The following is a 23,129-nucleotide window of genomic DNA, read 5'->3' on the forward strand; positions in this document are numbered from 1 at the left end:
GTGTCATGTTACTGAGGGTTAGAGAGGAGGTCCATGCGTGTGTGTCTGTGTGTGTGTGTGTGTGTGTGTGTGTGTGTATGCGTGCGTCACTTCTCTCTACCTCCTGTTGAATCCTGTTGAACTCAGCCTCCATGTTCTCCAGCTCCTGTCTGCAGTCCTGTACCTGCTCACTCTTCTCCTCTCTGAGTGGGAGGGAGGGATGGAGGGAGGGGATAGAAAGAGGTGGAGAGGGATGGTGTAAGTATGCATAGCTTTTCTTAATGTTGCCGCACATGCATGCATGCGCGCCACACGCACAGTCCCGACTTCTACCCCCCATCCACTCAGACAGATACAGTAGGTCAAGTCATACAGCCATTATATACAGCTCTTGGAGAAGACATTTAACATGTTCAAAAGAACCCTTTGAAGAACCCCTTTTGGATCCATGTAGAACCCTTTTGGGACCCTTTTTTCTACGAGTGCAGATATGGGATGCCTGGCTCCTGCATGCTTGGCCACATTCCACCACACACTGCAGCACCCAGACCATCACTTCCTCCACCCCCAGTTTCCCTGGGAAGTAGCAACATACTGGCCAGTACTACGGCATGAGCATTTTTTAGAATCCCTAGGAGAAAAGCTTCTGTCGTACATGTTTTCTCACAAACCTATCACTTTGTTGACATCAAGTGTGCACTACAACCAAAAGCTATTACATTTCTAGGAACAGAACAGATAGTGTTGGGTTGCATTATGAGGATACTGTACTGCTGTACAGTCCGGGGGCTAGAGTCAGCATATCCCAGTTAGACAATGAAAGCGATAAAAGAGAGAAGAGGAGGAGAGATGGAGGGCTGAATCAGGTTTGGGGGGTGGCAGGGAGGAAGAGGGCCAAAGTGGGACAATGGCAATGCAAGGCCCTGGAGGGTCATGCCAAGGAGAGAATCTGGGCCAAACTATCCCCAGACACCTTCTCCTGTATCCGTTCAGGATGACTCTCTCTCTCTCTCTCTCTACTGTTGACCGTTTGCCTTGTCTCACAGCTCAACTGTTTAACCTCCAAACATATGTGGAGACAACTCGAGAAAAAAAAAACACTTAGTTGGTCTTATTCATGCTATTTCAAATGTTGTACAGAATATAAAACAGGAAATGAAGATGCCCTAGGGTGCTTTTGAGTTCTTTAAAGAAGGCTTACATACAGTATATCCTCTAACGCTGGGTTAGGGAAATTACATATGTATCCTCTAAACACAATGACCAGTTGGGTGGAAGATGGCTCAGAAAGTCCTCAAGCAGTACTGCACTACTGATACAAATGACGGGTTGTGCCTTTCAAATACATTTATGCTTAGCCTGCATTCAAGATATGTTTATGTTGTCTTGCCAACCCCATGGCTGTCATTGTCATGCCCAGGTTACTTTATGACCACTGAGTGGGAGGGTTGGGTCTGGGAGTGTCCTTATCTGACTACTCACAGCTCCTGGCGCAGCCGTCTGACCTTGGCCTTGGAGTCGGCCAGCTCCACAGACAAGTGCTGGTGGGAGGTTGCCTGCTGTTGCATGCTGGGACAGTCACTGGGGGACTGGGCGCTGGGCGGAGAGGGTGACGGGGTGGACTCTATCTCCTGCATTAGCTCTAAAATAGTCTGGGGTGGGGAGGAGAAAAGAACAGAGGGAGGAAAGATGAAAATAGGACAGGAAATGACACTTCTCCTTCACCTGTCATTCCAAGTTCAACTTCCTCCCTTTCAACTTCCTCCATTTCAACTTCCTCCATTTCAACTTCCTCCATTTCACCACAGATCAATATAGAAAGTCAATAAGTAACTACTGCTATAAAAGTCTAGTAAGACTTACAGAATATTTTATGGCACAGCAATATGTTGTATGACTCAGCAAGGTCAAACCTATAAACACTGTGCAGTGTGTCAACAGTGGCCCCTACCTTCAGCTGTGTGTCTCTCTGGCCCACCAGGCCTATATAAGGAGAACATAACACATTTATAACCCCCTACCTTCAGCTGTGTGTCTCTCTGGCCCACCAGGCCCATATAAGGAGAACATAACCCATTTATAACCCCCTACCTCCAGCTGTGTGTCTCTCTGGCCCACCAGGCCTATATAAGGAGAACATAACCCATTTATAACCCCCTACCTCCAGCTGTGTGTCTAACTTCTAACCCTCCATAACCCATTTATAACCCCCTACCTCCAGCTGTCTGTCTCTCTGGCCCACCAGGCCCATATAAGGAGAACATAACACATTCATAACCCCTCCATAACCCATTTATAACCCCCTACCTCCAGCTGTGTGTCTCTCTGGTCCACCAGGCGTCTGAACAGGGTCTCCAGGTCCTCAGCACAGAGCTCGCTGGCCTCCAGCCAATGGAGGTCCAATACACTGTCCTGACTGTGGGTAACCTGACCAATCACAGGGAGGAACAGATCAAATCAAACACATGCCATTCCATTCACTCCGTTCTCCCTATACATGTACCTCAAAGCAGTACGTGGAATGATACTGTACATAGGTACCACTCCATAATAAATTACCCTAAAAACATGTTAGTGTGTGTGGTCAAGTATAGGGTAATATTGTGCAGGTCTTTTAGCAGCATCTATGTGTGTTATTAGACACATCCTCGAATGTTGCGAAACACCCAGCACATGTGTTTCAAATGACAATGTTTGGACCATGTTATTGGCAACCAAGTAGGAGTGCCTCTGTGACTAGATTGGCTACAATGGAAGACTGGCAATGCAATGACAGTTTTTCATTTTTCATTGCACACTGTCCCCAATAAGCGCTTGATGGTCGTGCTGAGTAACAGTGGCAGAACACTGTGCACCATTGTCACGCAGACAAGACAACACGTGCTACAACGTTCATTTGGTATTCGTTCCTGGGGAATCAGAAAGCCTTTTCATTTAGTTTGCATTGCTTGTGACCTGTTCAGAGTATGTAACATCTAGCTCACTGAATCAGGTAATTCAATCCCTGGTCGTATCACACGTAGAGTACTGTCTGGTTATATGGTCAATCCCTGGTCCTATCACACTTAGAGTACTGTCCAGTTATATGGTCAATCCCTGGTCCTATCACACTTAGGGTACTGTCCAGTTATATGGTCAATCCCTGGTCCTATCACACTTAGAGTACTGTCTGGTTATATGGTCAATCCCTGGTCCTATCACACTTAGAGTACTGTCTGGTTATATGGTCAATCCCTGGTCCTATCACACTTAGAGTACTGTCTGGTTATATGGTCAATCCCTGGTCCTATCACACTTAGAGTACTGTCCAGTTATGTGGTCAATCCCTGGTCCTATCACACTTAGAGTAATGTCTAGTTATATGGTCAATCCCTGGTTTTATCACACTTAAGAGTACTGTGTAGTTATATGGGCAGTCCCTGGTCGTATCACACTTAGAGTACTGTCCAGTTATATGGTCAATCCCTGGTCCTATCACACTTAAGAGTACTGTCCAGTTATATGGTCAATCCCTGGTTCTATCACACTTAGAGTACTGTCCAGTTATATGGTCAATCCCTGGTTCTATCACACTTAGAGTACTGTCCAGTTATATGGTCAATCCCTGGTCTTATCACACTTAGAGTACTGTCTAGTTATATGGTCATCTGCAGCAAAGAAAGGTCTAAAAAAGCTCCAAATGGCTCCAAACAGGGCTGCCTGGTTTGCTCTGTCCGTATGAATATTATCCAAATGCATCAGAATCTCTCATGGCTTCACGTTCAAAATAAATGACTATCCAGTCTTCTGATTTTCTTTAGGAATGTTCTATTTTTTTTAAAAACACACTGAACTTTTCAGTCCAGTTATTACATACTAGCAACACGCATGACCACCAAACCAGACAGGCAAATTCAGGGCAGCTAAAACAACCTAAGCCAAGGACAAATCGCCTTAAATCTACAGTTTTATATAAAGCCATAGCTGAATGGAAATCTTTACCAATCCATATTTCTCAGGCAAAAAGTAAATCCACCTTCAAGAATAAAATAAAACAACATCTAATGCAATAGACCATATGACTGGACAGGAAATAGAAAGCATCAACTGAATGTTAAATGTGTTTCCTGTCAGGTATTTGAATCGTCTGTATGGTCTACATGTTGAATGTTTGTGAAGTCTTGATTGTGGTTTTGTAATGTCTTGTTAATTGGTGTTGGACCCCAGGAAGATTAGCTAGCGTTACGGCGTTAGCTAATGGGGATCCTAATAAAAATTACCTTTGACCTTAAGTTCCATGTGAACCTCTATTACCTGAGGGAAATAATTACGTCATTTCTCATGTGAACTAAATGCAATGAAAGGTATTATTGTTCTCCTAAATAAATAAATGTGGTATAAAAGCTATCCACGTAGTCCTTTGTAGCTCAATCGGTAGAGTGTGGTGCTTGTAATGCCAGGGTAGTGAGTTTGATTCCCGGGACCACACACATGTAAAATGTATTCACACATGCTAAATGGATTTATTATGTTGCTGTTCATTACTAAAAGCCCGGTGTTTATACAGGACCTTTAACAGATTATTGTCAAATGAATGTTTCTAATGCTTTTTAAAAAAGGATCATTATTTAAAACACAACACAGTTTGGTGCATGTTGTTATAAAACAGTCTGCAAATGGCTAGCCTGCCCTTGTCATGTTCTCAATCACTAATACTTCCACATAAGAGAAACATGCATGTTACTGAATGTGGAACAAGCTAGCCTGAGTCCCAGATCTGTCTTGCCAACTCTACTGCTGTCCTTGTCACGCACAGACCAGGGACAAACGCAATGTGGAGCGAGTTACTCTACCTCTTGGATATGAGCAGCTATTGCTGCTTTCGTGTCAAAGTCAAGGGTCTGGATGCGTTCGACGTACTCCTCCTTCTTCTCACACTGAAAACACACAGTGGGTATAGTAGATTAGGGTCTTAATGAGTGTGTGTAGCCTAGCCTGGGGGACGGACATCCTGTTGGTGAGGTGAAACAGGGGTCCCCCTCAAATCCTCAATTATGAGCTAGCTAAAACAACATCGTTCCAGACCCCCCCTCTACACACACACACACGCACACAACTACACACACCTCTCCAACTCCTCCTACCTGGACAGCACAGCCCAATAAGAGAAGAAGTAATTTCTTCATTTCCTCCAGACTTTGCTCTGAGGAGAAAACCCCCAAAATACAACCCCCACATTAAATTCAGATTAAAGTCAATGATTAAAGGACATTCAGATGTAGTCTAACTTGAGGCAGGCTGCTGTGTGAATTTGGGTCACTCACCAGGCCAGAGCCTGTCACCAAGGCTAGCACATCTATCAGACTGATGGTGTGCATTTGAATTACACATCTGCTGAACACACAGACAGCAAAGGCCCTCAAAGTCTGTCTTATAGGGGTTTTGAGGTCAACTTATAGGGCAACATTGCAAATTAACTGGTCTGGTTTGAGTTCAGTTTACTAATATGAATAATTATATTATGTCACGGTATGTCATGGACAACAAATGGAAGGATGATACTGCAAACTGTATGATGGTGTCAATCATCTTACAAACTGTACTTATCTACGCAGCACAGATACAGTTGGTATTTCTAGTCTCTCAACGGACGTGTGTGACTGGCAAACCAAGTCTACAGGTAGGATCTTCATTTGACCACTTTCTCATAGAAGGAAAAGAATCCTGCAGCAACAGGAAATATGAATTATTGTGTGGATTATAATTTATGAAAATGTTTGTAGCGATTGATAAAAGTGTTGATGGGGCAAATCAAGTCGGACATTTTTAAGTGGATATGAGCAACTTTAAAAGTCTTTTTAAACATTGAATACAATACAAGTTTGACATTTCCGGCAACAACAGGGTGATCAAATGAAGATGCTACATCTGTGGAACTATAGTAGTACTGTACATCACATAGAATTCAAAGGGTGTACTGTTCTCTCTTTGGGTTTCTCAACAGAATGTAAGACGGTGTGGGCATGGTGGGCAAACACACCACAGTGAGGAGTCCTGCCAAGCACCAACACGTTGGGTAAAGGCATCATGATCAGCTGCCTCAGAGTCTCCTAGGAAAGGGAGAAAAGGGGGGATGAGAAAGGGAGCGTGGGTACGGAAAAGGACAACGAAAGAGTGAGACAGGAGGACAAAAAAAAAACACTGTTGGGATCTGGCCAATGCTGTCTGAATGAGTAGGGTTGGGATTGTATAGTCAGGCATTTAAATATGTCGACTTGGTGCCAACAGACGGAGAGGGACCAGAATGGCTGTAAGAAATGGGCAGTTTCTTTGGTGCTTTTTATACATAAACCTTTCAGCCTATAATGCCAGTGGTGCCAAGGCACTTTCCAGTCTGGGGAATTGTTGACCAGACCTGAGTTCAAAAAAAATATTTGTATGTTCTTTCAAATATGTAGCACATTTTATTTAGCCTGCGTCGAGTGCCAGGCGGGCGGAGTTTGCACTTTAGGGACTATTCCATTGTGCCAGGGTAAGCTCAATCAAGCACAGCGAAGGTATTGGAAAGAGACTAAATACTATTTGAACCCATGTCTGTTTGTTGGTCGCTACAGTGGCTAGCTAGGCTAATGTGGTGTGAATGTGTAATGTGTTTAATGTGTTTAATTTCCCATTGGGAAAACCAGGACCCCTCTTACGTCCAGGAAACAATTAGTAAAGTCCCTAGTAAGAGAGTTCCAGTCTGGCGAGCCATGCAGCTGTGATGCAGTAAAATCAACCACTGCCATCCAACCAACCAGTACATTTTTCCAGTGACCGCGACCCATTTCCAGTGAGGAATGTTCAAGGGACTGGGTTCTGGGGTCACTTTGATTTCCCCCTCGAGCTAAAATCTGATTATGAAGTGAAGTCCATTTTTCTGACTGCGGTTTATAGCAGAGTTGAGATAAAATCATCTCTTCAACCAGTGATTGGTGCACTACACACAAAATAGGACTTGGATAAACTTGACATAGAGATTACAGCTGCAACGTTGCAGCTGAATATGACAAAAAATATATATCTTTAAAAATCCTGTCACAAAATGCACAAATCTAAGACTAACACAAACTAGGCCAATTCCATCCCAAAATAACTATGTCTAAATATGACAGAATTTGAATCTGTCCTGAAATGATAGTGTCTGGGAAACAGACTCCATTTCATCTTTTGATCAAGCATTGTAGCCTACATTACTGCAGAGAGAGGAGAGCTGCCGTCTTCATTTGCCATCTTAGCATACCTCCCAAATTGCAATCCACTCCTTTTTGACCAGGGCCCATAGGACATTCTGAGGGGAATTCATTAGATATCTTGATTGTTCTTGGTGTTTCTTTCCTGTTTTTTTTTTTTTTGCTGAGCAAGAATTAGAAGTGATTGAACTCTCCCTCCGGAATCCAAATCAAACCCTTGGGAAAGTAGATTGCTGCGATGATGAGATTGAACTGGTACTCGACTGTGGTAAACACACCACAGACCCTTTATGTATAAACGACGACAATATCATTTCAAAAGATTATCAGTCTTCATGGATTTTTCTAGATGATATACTGTAATGACACACTGTGTGTGCTGTATGATGAGGGTTTGTACAAATGCATACCCTGTAAATAAATACAGACACTAGAATAATTGTGTTTCATACAAACAAACTAGCTAAATACATTCTGTTTCAAAAATGATCTCCATACTGGAAATATAACAATATAAAGTATGTCTCGGGCTATCACACATTCACAACGTACCATATTTTCAAACCCCCGAGCTGACAAGGTACAAATCTGTTCCTAGGCCGTCATTGAAAATAAGAATTTGTTCTTAACTGACTTGCCTAGTTAAATAAAGGTAAAATTAAAACTGACCTTATGTCTGTATAATTGCTCTGTTTTTAATTACTACAATTGCTTTCATCTAAACCGCAGCATTAGACAGATAGACAGCTGTGACTGAGAGGGACTCTCTCGCTCTCTGTCGTGATCCCACCCAAATGGGTCATTCCAAAGCCTTGTAGGTCTGGCACAGGCATTACTGTAGCCTGCCTAACGACACACACTGATTGCAGAGATGTTTACATGGTGGATGTGGTGATATTTAGGGCAGTCGTCTTAAGAAGAGGCTGGTTGACAGTCTGGTGGGTGGCCTGGTGGCCGACCAGATCAGGCCAGGGCTGTGGGCCAGATGTGCAGAGAGCTGCTCTCCTCACTTAGAGGGTATTAACCCTTACCATCATGCAAATCTTGAGACTGTGAGTGTGTGTGTGTGTGTGTGTGTGTGTGTGTGTGTGTGTGTGTGTGTGTGTGTGTGTGTGTGTGTGTGTGTGTGTGTGTTTGCGTGTCCCTTCCCTAGAACGAATGTGGTTTGACTTGCCAATCTTTTAAACTCAAATGTTCCACACAGTATAAAAGGGAGGAATGTTTAATGGTGGAAACTTAACTAAGAGGGAACATCCAGAACTGCAACTCACTAGGTAATAGGTTTTGATTTGACGGATGAGAGCGGTCAGGTTCAGAATCCTCTGACTGGGGTCGTCGTTCACTTTGTTGACGCTCGGAAGAGTCGCTTTGGGATTTCTGAGGAGAATGAAAACATTATAATAACGTTATAGCAACTTAATTACAACAACGTATTTCAGCTACATCCACAAAGATGGGCAAGTGTTACCTCTGTGATTTCTGAAGGATATGAAATGACATTACATATAAATGCTATTTCTAAGATGTATTAGATGCTATTTCTACAGCCACAGAGGTGGTGAGTTATGTGGTAAGCCAGGTGCTATAAAGATATAGTACATCTGGCTAAACTTGGCTTTAACTCTCATCAAACCTGCTTCTAGCTCTCTCTCTGTTTCTCCCTCTTTTTCTGCCCCATTACATCATTCCCTCTGTCAGGCTCATAGCATGATGAATTCACAGCCAAATGGTAGCTGCTCTCTAGCCATAGCATCAGCCTGCTCCACTCTAGCCTGGTCCCAGATCTGTTTGCTCAGTCTTTCTAACTCCTATGGTCCTTGACACGTGCGAGTTGGGAAGACAGCACAAACAGATCTGGGACCAGGCTAGCATTACTCCACTCAAGCACCTAAAAGAGCCCTCCCTTCACTCATCCACTCCCTTCCCAGCCATTTCAATTTCCCTAATGACTGGCAATCTGACTGACACAGTGACCTAAACCTATTTGGCCTCAGCCTCCTGTAACAGATAGGATGTACCTTGGTATCTGTCCATGGTTATATTCATTAGGCAGAAAATGGAAGCAAACATTCCAAAACAGGGAAGGACTACCTGAATTGGTCCAATAAGAAACACACATTTTCGATTCCCGTTGCAAAATGTGTCACTACTGTGAACCCTAATGAGGATGACCCCATAGTCTCCTGTAGGTCTCTGAGCCACTACTGTCTCCCTCCCTGCCATCTGTCTCGCTCTCCACATAAAACTAAACACTATCAACAAGCCCCTAATCCAGAGGGTCTCCATGCAATCCAAGGGATTATCCTAAACCACCGGCAGGCCCCAGCATTGTGTGTGTGTGTGTGTGTGTGTGTGTGTGTGTGTGGTGTGAGTGTGTGTGTATTGTTTTTTAGCCAGACTATGACAGACGCTCTTATCCCAAAGAAGACAGGATATATATATATATATATATATATATATATATATATATATATATATAAATAAATATATATATATATATATATATATACATATATATATATATTTAAACCTCTAGTTATTTGGATTCCTTCAAACATAACTTACATTAGTCCTAAATATTGATATTGTTTAGGTTCAGAGCTAGGCTATATCTAACCTTAATAAAAAGTTGTTATTTGGGGTTATAGTGCCTTTTCATTGGACAGCCTGGGTCTAACAAACCCCCAGCCACACTAATGACTGTCTATCAGAGGGGACATCAGTTTGTGATGATTAGGTGGGTGACGATGATAATTCTCCCAGCCATAAGGTACCCCAACAATAAGCTACTCAATGAGCTCTTGAAGACTTCCTTTAAGACCTATTTTGTCCCAGATCTGTTTCGTAATGTCTTGTCAACTTCGTCGCTGTCATTGTCACATCAGCAATGGGAGCTGGAAAGACTGCACTAAGTGATCTGGGACTCAGACTCGACCTTTTCTGGAAACCAATTAGAAACGTTACAATACATATTCTTGACCGAGACAGACAGACAGACACAGACAGACAGACAGACAGACAGACAGACAGACAGACAGACAGACAGACAGACAGACAGACAGACAGACAGACAGACAGACAGACAGACAGACAACAATGAACTCCTTCAGGGCAAGTGAGTGACAAAGCACACACTGTTGTGCTGCATCGACTAGTTAACAAGAACTTCAGCAGCTCTGTGCTGTATTAGTAACAGCTGTATCCACTAGCCGACACGCAGAAACAGACAAGAACACAACTTCATTCTGAAAACACTAAATGTCAGGCAGAATGACCCTGACCGACCCAGCACAATTTAGAGCTCTAAAAATAGCATTCCCAAAATGTGGCGAAATTCTGAGAGGACTGAAGTACAAACAGGTTAAGTGTTATATTACTTTGTACATACATTTTGTTTTGCATGAAGTTGGCAGCAGAACTCACTCTAATTATAGCATGCCCAAATGGAGTCAAAATGGAGTCAAAACAGCCTGGTCCCAGATCTGTTTGTGCTCTTCTTAACTCCACTGATGTCATTGTCACACCAAACATGACCACTACTGACAAGGAGTTAGCATGATAGCAGAGAGACTGGCACTCGGTTTATTGTCAAAATACAACCAAGTTAAATAGCCTATTATTATGTAACTTCTCTCGTTATTAGCATGGATGATCACAGCAACATTATGAGCAACACTGTAGCTTGCTGTCAGACGAGCAGAAGCGGGTGATAAAGCCAATCATTGACATGGGCTGTGTCAAAATGTGTCAAATTCCAGCTACACTAACTGTTTTATCTGGACAGTGCTGCTCATTGGCTTGGATTAGGCTACACCAGGCCGGCATAGAGCCAACTTCCTTATTGGCTGCAGTGCATAGGCAAAATGTGCAACTAAACAAAACAAAAACAGACTAAACTTACATTTGAATCATGATCTTGTTCAAAACGACCCCATCCAGTAACTCGGGATAATCCAATGTCATGTTCCCATAGTTTTGCCCAAATGTCTTCACCTAAACAAAACAAAAAATAAAAACATCATTATTTGCTTATTAATAGGAAAATCAACGCCACGGACATTTATCATAGCTACATTTTTAACATGCAGAAGGGTACTTACCCAAATGACAAGCGGGCTGAGCATAAATTGCTCCAGATGGGGAAGAAAAACCTCGCTTTCCATCTTGATCGATGTCCTTGACGATTGATCGATCCTTTATCAGCAAAACATATTGGATTTGATGAGGACTTCTGTAGACGTCAAAAGAGAGATCGTTTGCTTGATAAACACAGAACACTCTTTTTTCAAACATTCGCCCTATCCCTAGAGGTGAATGAAACGCAGGACACAGCCACTGTCATTGTGGGAAAGCCTGCTGCATTTCTTGTGGTCGGCCGGGATCCTGTCGCTTTAGTAAAACTATTTGAGAATTCAAGTAGCTCCCTGCTGCAGCCGCAGTGAGACTGCATAATAGTCCCGTACGCACTTGTGTCGCAAGTACACAAACTAACATGCTACATCATTTGTTTTGAAAAGATGACGATATGTAGCCGTGGACACGCATTGTTCAAAAAAATTCCATTGGCATTTCCCCCGCAAATGTATTCTGTCACCTACATCCTTCGGAAGGTCCATTCCCTGCTGCTGCAAAGGCATCTGCAGGCAGTCAGGTGGCACATACCTAACGTTACCTCCCTCTTTCTCTCCACTCCTCACTCTCTTTCCTGTACAAAAACACATGCACGCGCGTATCAGTATCCACCAGCTACAATTTGACGTTCTGTTGCGGACACTCAACCTACAAGTGACGCAGTGCCGGGTAAGTAGCTACACTAAATGCAAAAAAAGTTACAATGATCTCTCACTCTGAATACATTGTATTTTTGCACCGGTCGGTATCTTTGTCATGACAAAACGAGACTGACAACACACTAACCTCAGTCAAACCATCGCACATCCCCGATGCCACCAACCATATCAAATAATCCCGAGTTGGTGCTAATCCGCAGGAGCAAAAAGTGCTAATAGAGCTGTCTAAAATATCTTTGACCTTAATCTTGTTGCCATGACAACGGCACCCACCCCACCCCACCCTCTCCATCCCCTCCTCTCCTCATCGCTGGGAGGGGGCAGGTCCTTTTTCATCACAAAGCGACCATAAGCAACAGAGGGGTAATGCTAAAGCCACGCAACTCTTCACTAGAAGAAGCAGGAATGGAAAGCACGTTTCCCATTCCATATCACCACCATAGGTTACATAATGGCTGTTCCCTAACAACAAAATACAATTTGGACAGAAAAAGAGCAAAACATGGTATCATACAAATTGAGGAGATACATAAACTGCAATCCAAATCCAAACAAAAAAACTTTCAAACGATAAGCCCCATTACATGTTTATAACAATTTACAACACGAGTAAGCCTAGGCTGTAATTTCAACATGATTAGTCTATGATAAAACTTACTAAAAAGGTTGATATCAAACTTTGCGGTGAACATACAACTAACTGAACATGAAAAAGTAATTATCATCTCTCATTGAATCCATTTACACAGTGTCAACCCAGAGCCATTTGATATCTAATATAATACTATAGCACCATCATGTGTTCAAAATAAGTACTACCACACTCCTGATGTTGCTTCATGTGGTGCCCGGCACGAACGCAAGGCACGTGCCCTGGGCCCCCGACCTCCAGGGGACCGCCAACCAAATGATTATTACACAACTTGGAGGTCGGGGTGCCCCCATATAGCGTATAACAGCAAAATCTGTAGAATTGCAGGAAATTATCTTTAAAACAGCTAAATTCTCTCTCATCTTCATGGCAAAATGTGTAAATAGTAGACAATTTGCTTTAAAACTGCAAGATTTTCTCATAGCCTCATGACAAAATGTGTAGAATAGCATTATAAAACATAGATTTTAGGCATGAAGTTAACTGTTTTCCCCCCCAAAAATACAGCCCTGATGGGAAAAGTAAGCCCCATGATTAATTTCCTACACTTTTCCCCTTTACTAGGCCGAAGTGGTGGCCATTATATCCTTTGTTTTTCTGCTACTTCCAGTCGGAATTGTTTCAGAACAGTGGAAATAAGGACGAGGTATCGTTTTTATTACAGTCAAGTATAAAATAAGTTCACATTATATTATGGATCAACAAGGAGAAACTGTATCATAAATGTATCATAAATATAATGTACATTCCATGTACGTTAATGAATCATTCCTACTTACATAGGCCTACTGGCTTCTGTATAATGATAATCTTCTGCTTTAGGTTAAATTGTCCTCTTGTCGTTGAGCGTGTGTGTGTACTGAGAAGGGGAGGGGGGGGTCATTTTGGCAGTTCCCCCAAAAGGCATGCCATGCAATTGCACACAGGGTAACATCCTACCAGTTATATTGTCATTTGTTTATATGACAATAAGTCTAGAAAGAGAGGTCGTCTCCATGTAGGCATGTGAAATATAATTAAGGCAAAGCATTTTATGTTTACTATGATTTTTTTTTTTCTGGTTATATAGATTATTAGAAAAGGTTCAAATACTGAGGTATTCTTGTCAAACTGAATGCATAATCAGACAATACAAAATGCATATATACTTCAGTGTGTGTAAATGTAGAGGTCCTGAAAGAAATGACACCATTAGAATAGTTGTTTATGTTCGACCTCCACGCCACTCATGCATATTTATTTTTTACCTTTATTTTACTAGGCAAGTCAGTTAAGAACAAATTCTTATTTACAATGACGGCCTAGGAACAGTGGGTTAACTGCCTTGTTCAGGGGCAGAATGACAGATTTGTATCTTGTCAGCTTGGGGGTTTGAACTTGCAACCTTCCGGTTACTAGTCCAACGCTCTAAACACTAGGAGTTTCATATCGGACAATTTTAACTTGGTCCCACCCCATTTCGGACTGTTTGCGTCTGTTTAGCTCCTAGTGAATACACCCTTGTTTCATGACAAGTTAAAGGGAAAGTTGTGCTGGTAGTTTATTAACAGGGGTCGTTAGACTCATTCCAGGTCTCTTTACCCTCCTTGTTATCCGTCAGACTCTTGACCTCTGGTTGTTGTGGAGGTTCCTGTATTTGCTACCCTCTGGAGTCCTGTTACTGGCCTGGAGGGTTTTAGCGTAGCGCGAATGCCAGTCTCTCTTGAATACAGCCTTCACCTGTTCCAGGATTGTGGCGCCCCTCTCCTTGAGAGTTTGTGTTGGTTTGATGACGAGTCCGGTCCCAGCGTTATAGACAAACTCACTCCCCACCCAGTCGTGACTACCTGAGGAAATAGAGGCAGCGCATGTCAGATATCATACCGTTGTGCCCTGAGCAAGGTACTGCATTCCAAACTAGCTCTAGGGAGTGCTGAATTGTGGTTGACGCTTTGCTCCTCTCCAAAATATGTGTGTGTGTGTGTGTGTGTGTGTGTGTGTGTGTGTGTGGGGGGGGGTATTGTATAATTGTATAATCAATGATACAGTAGATTCCCAGTGACATCTGGATCACTGACCTATGTACACAGCACTGTCGGTCACCATGTACTTATTGTGGTTGATTCCTGGTTGACTATTAGCCATCTGCTCCCTCCTGCTAAAAAACTTCTGCAGGAACAGAAGATTAAAGTCATAAAACCAAATCGATATCCACCGCAATAGAGGCAATGCTAGTGCACTGTACGGCTTCACGTTGCTTTAACACTCAATGAGCCATCATACATCTGAATTCCTGAGCCACTTTATTCTGAAAGGAATAATCTAGTCCAAGATCAATGTTCTTAGACCTCAAAAGTAGTGATTGTGTAAAACCAGCTACAGTACATGGTATTTTGGAGTGTAATATACAGTACATCTCTCATCTCTAGGCATTTCACAGTCTTTCTTTTCATTCACTCACCACTTCTAGGGAGCAGTTGGCCAGCTCCATGCACAGTGACTTGAGGGACATAATGAAGTTGAAGGTGAGCGGGTGGGTCTGCTTCCAGAAACTGATGAGCATGCGAACTTTGACCCCTCGCAGGACCACAGCCTCACGTATCATCTCATCGATAGGAGACCAGTATCTGTGTCGATGGAAGGGGTCACAAAGTCACAGGAAATGAGATGCACAGCAGAGGACCACAGGGTCTTAGAAGAACACTTTGAGCCACAATCCTTCATGTGTGTTTCAGCCAATGGCATCCCTGCCACTTGGTTTGCTACAAAGCGGAGGGTTTGGGCTCTCAAATTCAGAAATCAAGGGCACGGATGCAAACTACGGCTGCACTCAGATTGCAGAAGGTATAGCTAGAGCTTGTATGATATATACGTGTTATGCCATTGGTCCGACTATAATGAGCACATTGTGAAAAGATGAATAGGCTCATTATCGGATATTGGGAAGCATCACCTTGAAACTAAAGGCCCTCCAGACCTTCTGGTGAGTAGGGGAAGGTAGTCTGTGACAGAGATGTAGATGAACAACTTGGCCTCCTGCATCACATGCTGTATGACATCTATGTCCTTGGCCCGATCCTTTGGACAGAAGAGGTCAGGAGAGGTCTGAGGAGGGAAGGAGGGAACCAAGAAAGGCATCACAATTAAGATGAAACACAAATTCAAATGATTCAATTTGACTTGTTTCGATTGCAGGTTATATTGAAGACTGTCAACTGTTTCAATAAGTTCAATAAGCTTCAGCGTTTCATAGCTTCACTTTATTATTGCCTTCTATGTGACAACCAAAGCCCCCTTTTAGCCTATATTTCACACTTTCAAAACAAAGGTTATTTTCCCATTTCCCATTTCCTACATTTTAAGCAGTCTCAATACTTAATATAGTCTGAGACGTAGGGGGAGTAGCGGGTCGAAACGAGGACGGACATAACCCCAACATGCGTCATTGTCAGAAGTGAGCTGAGGGGAGTGGAGGCAGAGGAGGAGGGCAAGGTTTTGCCAACAGCAGCATCACAGTAGGACGCCGTACCATCATTACTTCCTGTTATGATGATGAATGTGTTCTCTGTAGCTGATCAACACATCATCCCTAGGGGGATGGAGAGATTCATTACTGTCAAATTAGACGCTGGTGCGTCGAACGGAGACGTTTCATTTGTTTCTCTGCGTAACATTTACATGATTAATCACCCGGGTGAGCGTCGGTTTAATAATTGATAAAGCAATCTGTTCGGGGTAGGGTAGGTTAGGGTTAGGGCTAGTTAGGGTTAGGGTTAGTTAGGGTTAGGGCTAGTTATGGTTATTTAAGGTTAGTTAGGGTTAGAGTTAGTTAGGGTTGGTTAGGGTTAGGGTAAATTAGGATTAGTTAGGGTTAGGGTAAATTAGGATTGGTTAGGGTTGGTTAGGGTTAGTTAGGGCTAGGGTTAGGGTAAGTTATGTTAAGCTAGGGTTAGGGTTAGTTAGGGTTAGGGTTAGTTATGGTTATTCTACTCCATTTCAACAAGAGTGTAGAAACATAACTCCAAAACTCCAATAGCAAGACAATGTTATAGTTTGTAGACCAGTGGTGGCTGGTGTCACTATACATCGGAGGACAGGCTCATTGTAATACCTGGGATGGAAGAAATGGAACGCAGCCCGTCCTCCGATTCCTCCCTCCACCAGCCTCCGCTGATCTGCTCTATGTAATACATAGTACATAATAACGAATCCTCACCGACACATAAGCGGTAACCTCTGTATCATTGAGGTACAGCGTTACGGGGCTGTCCTTGCCGTAGAGGGCCGTGACTCTCTTAGACCAGATAGAAGGGATGTAGTCTCTGTTCTGGAGCTGCCAGTAAAAGGAGAAGACCCTATGGAGGTCTATAGCCAGACAGCTGCAGTTATAAACCACCACCCCCAACTCCTTCCTCTGTGGAGAGATGCAGGGAAGAGACGGAGGGAGAGGAGGAGGCAATGTGGTTGACAGTCTGGTTATTAAAGAGAGAATGAGTGTGTTGACTGGGCGGCTGAGAGACTCCTCAAACAGACTAGTTATATGCACTATAAGTGAATACTTGTCTGATGAAAACATTGTTTGTTTCAGTGTATTGTGTTTGTGGACTATATACCTGTTCATTTCAGCTGACAAAGACTGCTGACAGCTCATTATTGCATGCACAGGACCTTGAGACATTTCTGTTCTCTGCCGACATTTCTGCTAGAGTGTGTAGATTTCTGTTGTCTTGCACTGTGTGTGTGTTTGGTTGTGTGTGTGCGGTTGTGTGTGTGTGTGTTTTGACTCCTCATTGGCCAATATGTTAATTACATTCAATGGGAGTTCTACCACCAGCTGGCATTAGGGCATGAAAGTGCCAGGTATTCACTTCTCTAATCACTAATGGACTAGATCAGGGTTTGCCAAACCCGGTCCTGGGGCCCACCCTGGGTGCACGTTTTGGTGTTTGCCCTAACACCACACAGCTGATTCAAATAATCAAAGGTTGATGATGAGTTGGTTATTTGAATCAGCTGTGCAGTGCTAAGGCAAAAACTTAAACATGCACCCAGGGGGGACCCAGGACCGAGTTAGGGAAACCCTAGTCTAGAACTGGTACCTTGGACAGTGATCTCCAGTCCATGCTGGCACTGCCAATGAACACATGCCTCCTATCAACAACCCAGAAATTGGAGTGCAGTCCGCCTCTGGTCAGAGCTGACATATTCACAAAGCGAACCTCTGCACCTGAGGGGGGAAATGAAGTCAGGGAAGAAGAATACTGAAGGAGGCAGTAAAGTGCCTTGCTGAAGGGCACAACCTCCAGACAAACATTTAGGCTTCTAAAGCCCTGTCTCTATTGGACCTTTAAATCACGGCCACATTCGAGAAGAAAGGCCAATGTGGCCTGTGGCTGACAGAAAGACGTACAGGCAGCCTTGAAGGCAGGAGGCAGCCCAATTTGACAAGGAAGCAGTTAAGTTGGATCCATTTGCACATTCATGTTGTTTGACCTTGTGGACTCAAGTTTGCCGGAGAGCTCAGGGAGTGAGAGTGGAGCTCATACTGTGATGGATGTTATAGAAAACATTGTACAAACAGGGGGGTTCGAGCCCTAAATGCTGATTGGCTGACAGAGGTGGTATATCAGACAGTATACCACGGGTATGACAAAATGTTATAGAAAGTGCTGTATCTGCTTTCCTTTAGATAAATATGAGACACTGTAGCCTACAGATGTAGGGTCTAAATTTGAGTAAGTTTGCTACAGCAGGAAAATAATCATGCAGCAAGAGGAAATTTGAATTATTATGTAATTATAATTAATTAACATTTTTGTAGGGGTTGATATATTTTTTTGTTAGGGCAAATCAAGTCTGAATTTTCAAAGTGGAAATTATCAACTTTAGAAGCCTTTTAAAAACTCAAATTCACTACAAGTTTGCATTTCTGCCGTGCAGGAAAATTCTCAAAGACAAAATAGTGATTAAATTAAGATCTTACATCCGTATGCATAATTGAGCACACACAGTACTATAGGCCATCAATGAATAATACATTGCTGTTTTCGTATATTATGTGGAGTGATATGAATGAAGTGTCACTTACCATGCTCTGTTAGTTTCTGCAGTTCAGCAGAGTCTGTGAGACTGCTGGCAATCTTCAATTTAACCTCCCGAGTCTTGAGGTTGAGCAGTCTCTGGAACAGAAGCTGGCCCTGAGACATAAAAGGATATGTACAGTATGACTGTTATTATTCCCTCTGCTCTGTGAATGTCCTTATCCAAAGACTGTTGCAGGTTGTGTGTGGCTTAGTATCAATTTCTGCTGCTGGGCGCACTGCTGATATAATGGAATAGCACTTTGCCAAAGTAGAACATTTGTTTTATATAGTTTTATAGTTTGTGATATATGATGATGATGAAGAAGAAGAAGTTGAATAAGATGAAGAAGTAAAAGTGGCATTCTTGTTACATGATACCTGTGTGTCAGAGTTGGGCCATGTCTCTTGGTCCCATGAGTTGAGGTTCCAGACAGGAGATACCACCTCCACTGAGTGCTTGGCCTGGTCCAACAGGCTGTTGAGGCCTGTGGAGAGGGGAACGTGGGTTGTACCATCTACGGAAAGGGGGAGGTCCTCTGGAATGTTCTCCACAAGGACAATGCTGATGAGAAAGCATACAGTTTTAATCATCATTTCAGATATCTGAAATCGATGATGCAGACATCTATGGTCTATGTTTACGATAGCATCTTAGGGCCTTGGACGATTTTGACTCCTGTCAATATGACAATGTTGTAGGCTATATCTATAGCTGTACTTGTTACAGATCGTTAGCCCTGCAGACGGTTTAGGACCTTTGTAATGACTTTCATTTAGCTAGCGCAAGTATTTGGTTCTGGGTTCCTTGATTATAGTTCCTGTACCTCTTACCGACAGTGTCTGTTACAGTTCTCTTCTGTGATTCCGTCCTCGTCCTCCCCCCAGACGTCTACCGCGGAGAAGGTGAGAGCCACCAGCACAGCGAAGCAGCACAGCAGAGCAAAGATGGCTATGCACTTCTGCTGAGACTGGAAGACAGGGAGGAACACACATCATGATCATTAGACACCAAACAGAAGAAAATAGAATGAAATATGGATGACTAAAGTGGACTTCTGTCGGGACCGAAAGACAGAGAGACAAACACAACACATCAAATCAGGATTGTGTTCATTAGGCAGCAAACAGACTGAAACATGGATGGACAGCCTGGACTTGTCCAATGAGAAAGGGTCATTTTTGTTTTCTGTTGCAAAATACTTAGATACGGTGTGCCCTAATGAATACGACCCTGGAGGTATCCAATAGGTAGCACAAATACTTGTTTTCCATTGTAAAATCATTTAAAACCATAAAGAACATGATCCACATCAACCCAGTAAACAGTTGTAATGTTTCCTGAGTGTAATTAAAAGGAACCTCAATGGAGATATTGAATGCACCTCAACCTAAATCTCAATCTTTCCCCTTGTAATTTGTTTACATCCCAGATTATGACTAATAGAAATTCAGCCAAGGGAGCAAAACTAACCGTTTTTGAGAGGAACCTCAATGGATTTATTAAATGCACCTCAATCTCTTCTTTCCTGATTAGGACTACTCTCAGCCAAGAAGCAAAACTGACTAGATGAACTATTGACAAGTCCATTAGGTCTCAGGTGTTACACAACAAGAAAATCATCCTACATTAGATTTGAATATCAATCATCAATACAATTGATCAGCAGTCAGGATTTAACGAATCAACAATCCAAATAGAACGTCATTGGACTGTGTAGTCAGACATCAGATGTGACAGAGGAAGGTATGGTCCATATTTAAAGCAGGCATTGAGTGCGTCTGAGCCGGACAGTGGAAGTAATCAATTCTCATTGGAGGCTGCGAAGCACATTTCCTCGGCTGCAATCCTCCAGTGGCTAGCTCCAGGCATGCCAAATGAAATGGTCTGAGAATGGACGATGCTAGTTTAAGGTCTAATGGTAATATATTGAATATTGATGGTGGATGTCCTATTCTAGAGATCCTGCCATCCTCCCACAAACGATACAGTATATGCTGTAGTGGAACACTTGAGTTTAGGTTGGAGACGGAAGGCTGTTATAATGCTAAGAAGAAGCTGAGGGGACAAGTGAAGTGGAACAGTCTTCCTGTAATGAATACTCAGGGAGAAAAAGGTGTAGATTCCCGCGCAGAGCACGGCAGGTGTTTTATTTCGCCTTCGTAGAAGGCAGGAATCGTGGTCAAAGGCAGGCAATGGGCATAAACAGGAAGGAGAAACAAAACTAGGACTGAAGGCTATAACTGGTTCTCACAAACGAGCTAGGAAAAGGCTTCGTAGAGTCAAAACGAACAGTACCGCACAGAGGCACAAACAGAATGAACGGAACTAAATAAGGAGCTGATGAGACCAGGTGAGAAACGAACACAGGTGAAATCAATGAACAAAAATGAAAGACAGGGCTACGTTCAAGAACACAAAGACACTGGGCTACGTTCAAGAACACAACGAAACAGAACACGAGGTTGACTAAGAAAATAAATACAGAACCTTACACTTCCAAACCAAACTGAAGGCAAATTTGATTCACAGTAAAACTACGTTTAAAGAAAAGAAAGAAGGAAAACACTGTTCTATTGAAGTAAAAGAACAGGGGCTTAGGTATGTAGGGCTTTTCTACAGCTGCCCTACGCCCGCCTGAATTGTTCAGGCGCATCAGAGCTGAAAGGATTTTGCTCAACCGGCTACTTTGCTGTATTGAGACCGTGTACTACTTTATGGGGTCTTTTTGTTGTCTGTTTACAATCCTTACTTAGTTCAATGTATGTATTGTAACACTATGTGTAGTAGATGTAAATGACATGTTTAATAGTATAAATGTTTTATAGCAACTTCGGTTTCAGACGTGGGGGGGTACATCATTATTGTATATTTTTTTGTATATATATATATATATATTTTTTTACCCAGTCAGATAAACACTCTAAACAGCCTACGCGATCACTCGGAGGCATGCTCATGGTCCTAAAACACGCCGTTGCCTCGTTTTGTATCACATTCCAATGATAAAACTGGGAGGGCAAAAATGCAAATTCAGAATGTTGGGGGACATGCCCCAATGAAAGTTGCACCCCTGAGTGTAAGTATCTATTTTATACAACAGTATTGTGTCTTGAAGACACATCCCCTTGAGGGAAAGTAAAGAGAACATTTTTCTTCTTCCTTCTCCTATGGGTTTGATGTATGTAGCTTTAATTGAGGGCAGATCTCTCAGAATACAGATCTCTCTTCTGAGAGGTATTCTCAAGAAGTCCCTATTTTTTTTCTTCATTTAAAAGTGCGGGCCGTCAGTTTTGTTTCGCTTAGCTCGACACTCCTGCAATCTTATTATCTCGGTTGTTTGGCCCTTTGGCACGACTGTTGACGGCGCCTGTATCAGTGTTGCGCTGTGTGTGGCTGTCACCATCACATTATGTATTCTCTTTCTCTCTTTTTTTCTCCCATTTTGTATTTGAATCAACATCCTCCCTTGGCCCCTGCCAGCGTGTCTACTGTCTTTGGGTGAGGGAGCTTTGCCCTGAACACTTCTTCCACAACTGTATTTTTTAAAAAGATTCTATGTAGTCAAGAATTTGCCAACACAACCAATAAAACTTCTGACAGCTAGATTTAGTATTTACATCACCATCCCGCTCTGGCCCCTTGTCAGCTTGTTTAGTGCCTTTGGGTGAAGGAGCAGTGCAAATGTCCCCCTTTTTCCAGCAGCCTTTTAAGCAGTCAGAAATGTACCATCGTTCACAACCTATGAAACTTTTGCCAGTGAAGCAAAACAAAGACTTGTCGAAGTCAGAAAAAACAACACAACTTTTGACAGCTAGTGAAACAAAAAGTGTCACTCCTCAGCTATAACATGTTGAGAATGGCCAGTCCACATAGAAAAATATTGTCAAGTCGATTTCAAACCTGGGCCATCATCTACTCTCCTCTCTGTCTGTCTCGAACAGCCCGGATGCACTTTGTCTGTCGCGCCAAGGGAACGAGGGAACCGCTCCTCCCTTCAATTAATTTAACCGAGTCAAAGACCTCGCCACGTTTCGCTGGTGTTAATACCCATAGGGAAATTCATCCGCAATAAATACAAGCCAGACCAGTCAGACCTTTCACAGAAACTATCCCAGCATAAACCCAGAATTTCATTTTCTGGCATTTTTAATTCCACAGCAACATGTTAGTTAATTATATAATTTACAAAACACTATTCTCTGTGACCAATTGTATCTGTATGCAACTAATTACAAGTAAAGCCTACTCTTCTGGATATTATAATCAACCAATCAAATCTCATGATCAAGCATTCAAATCGCAGCGAGAAAAGTTACGCAACCGAAATGAGCCAGTATGTTCTGTAAGGACATTAACACCCAATTCTGTATAATATAATGAATAATAATATACACAAATCATTCTAAAGAATAAAAAAGGAAGGTGAGGAATGAA

At 42.7% G+C, this 23,129-nt stretch overlaps 2 protein-coding genes across 5 annotated transcripts in view; both read right to left on the bottom strand.

Annotated features, from left to right (window-relative positions):
* LOC112263645 (girdin-like) overlaps positions 1-12,178 on the bottom strand; it is a 28,901-nt gene extending 16,723 nt beyond the window's left edge. The window contains exons 1-10 of one of the 4 annotated variants that reach the window (XM_042303887.1): positions 12,108-12,178; positions 11,291-11,421; positions 11,092-11,183; positions 8,462-8,567; positions 5,999-6,068; positions 5,103-5,161; positions 4,812-4,895; positions 2,287-2,406; positions 1,462-1,631; positions 101-182 (exon numbers count right to left, since the gene is read on the bottom strand). In XM_042303887.1, the coding sequence (XP_042159821.1) occupies positions 101-182; positions 1,462-1,631; positions 2,287-2,406; positions 4,812-4,895; positions 5,103-5,161; positions 5,999-6,068; positions 8,462-8,567; positions 11,092-11,183; positions 11,291-11,353 (846 nt within the window). In that variant the 5' untranslated portion in view covers positions 11,354-11,421; positions 12,108-12,178. Of the gene's footprint in view, positions 1-100; positions 183-1,461; positions 1,632-2,286; positions 2,407-4,811; positions 4,896-5,102; positions 5,162-5,998; positions 6,069-8,461; positions 8,568-11,091; positions 11,184-11,290; positions 12,054-12,107 lie in introns of those variants that run through there. The other 3 variants (XM_042303890.1, XM_042303880.1, XM_042303892.1) reach the window with 3 other exon arrangements.
* A 1,774-nt stretch (positions 12,179-13,952) lies between these two features.
* Positions 13,953-23,129, bottom strand: part of pld5 (phospholipase D family, member 5) — a 9,569-nt gene continuing 392 nt past the window's right edge. The window contains exons 2-10 of the mRNA XM_042303898.1: positions 19,526-19,662; positions 19,073-19,256; positions 18,700-18,808; positions 17,711-17,838; positions 16,828-17,025; positions 15,565-15,716; positions 15,073-15,238; positions 14,690-14,780; positions 13,953-14,458 (exon numbers count right to left, since the gene is read on the bottom strand). Coding sequence (XP_042159832.1) covers positions 14,229-14,458; positions 14,690-14,780; positions 15,073-15,238; positions 15,565-15,716; positions 16,828-17,025; positions 17,711-17,838; positions 18,700-18,808; positions 19,073-19,256; positions 19,526-19,662 — 1,395 coding nt within the window. The 3' untranslated portion in view covers positions 13,953-14,228. The remainder of the gene's footprint in view (positions 14,459-14,689; positions 14,781-15,072; positions 15,239-15,564; positions 15,717-16,827; positions 17,026-17,710; positions 17,839-18,699; positions 18,809-19,072; positions 19,257-19,525; positions 19,663-23,129) is intronic.

The sequence above is a fragment of the Oncorhynchus tshawytscha genome, linkage group LG02 (genome assembly GCF_018296145.1).
Source record: "Oncorhynchus tshawytscha isolate Ot180627B linkage group LG02, Otsh_v2.0, whole genome shotgun sequence".
NCBI classification, from domain to species: domain Eukaryota; kingdom Metazoa; phylum Chordata; class Actinopteri; order Salmoniformes; family Salmonidae; genus Oncorhynchus; species Oncorhynchus tshawytscha.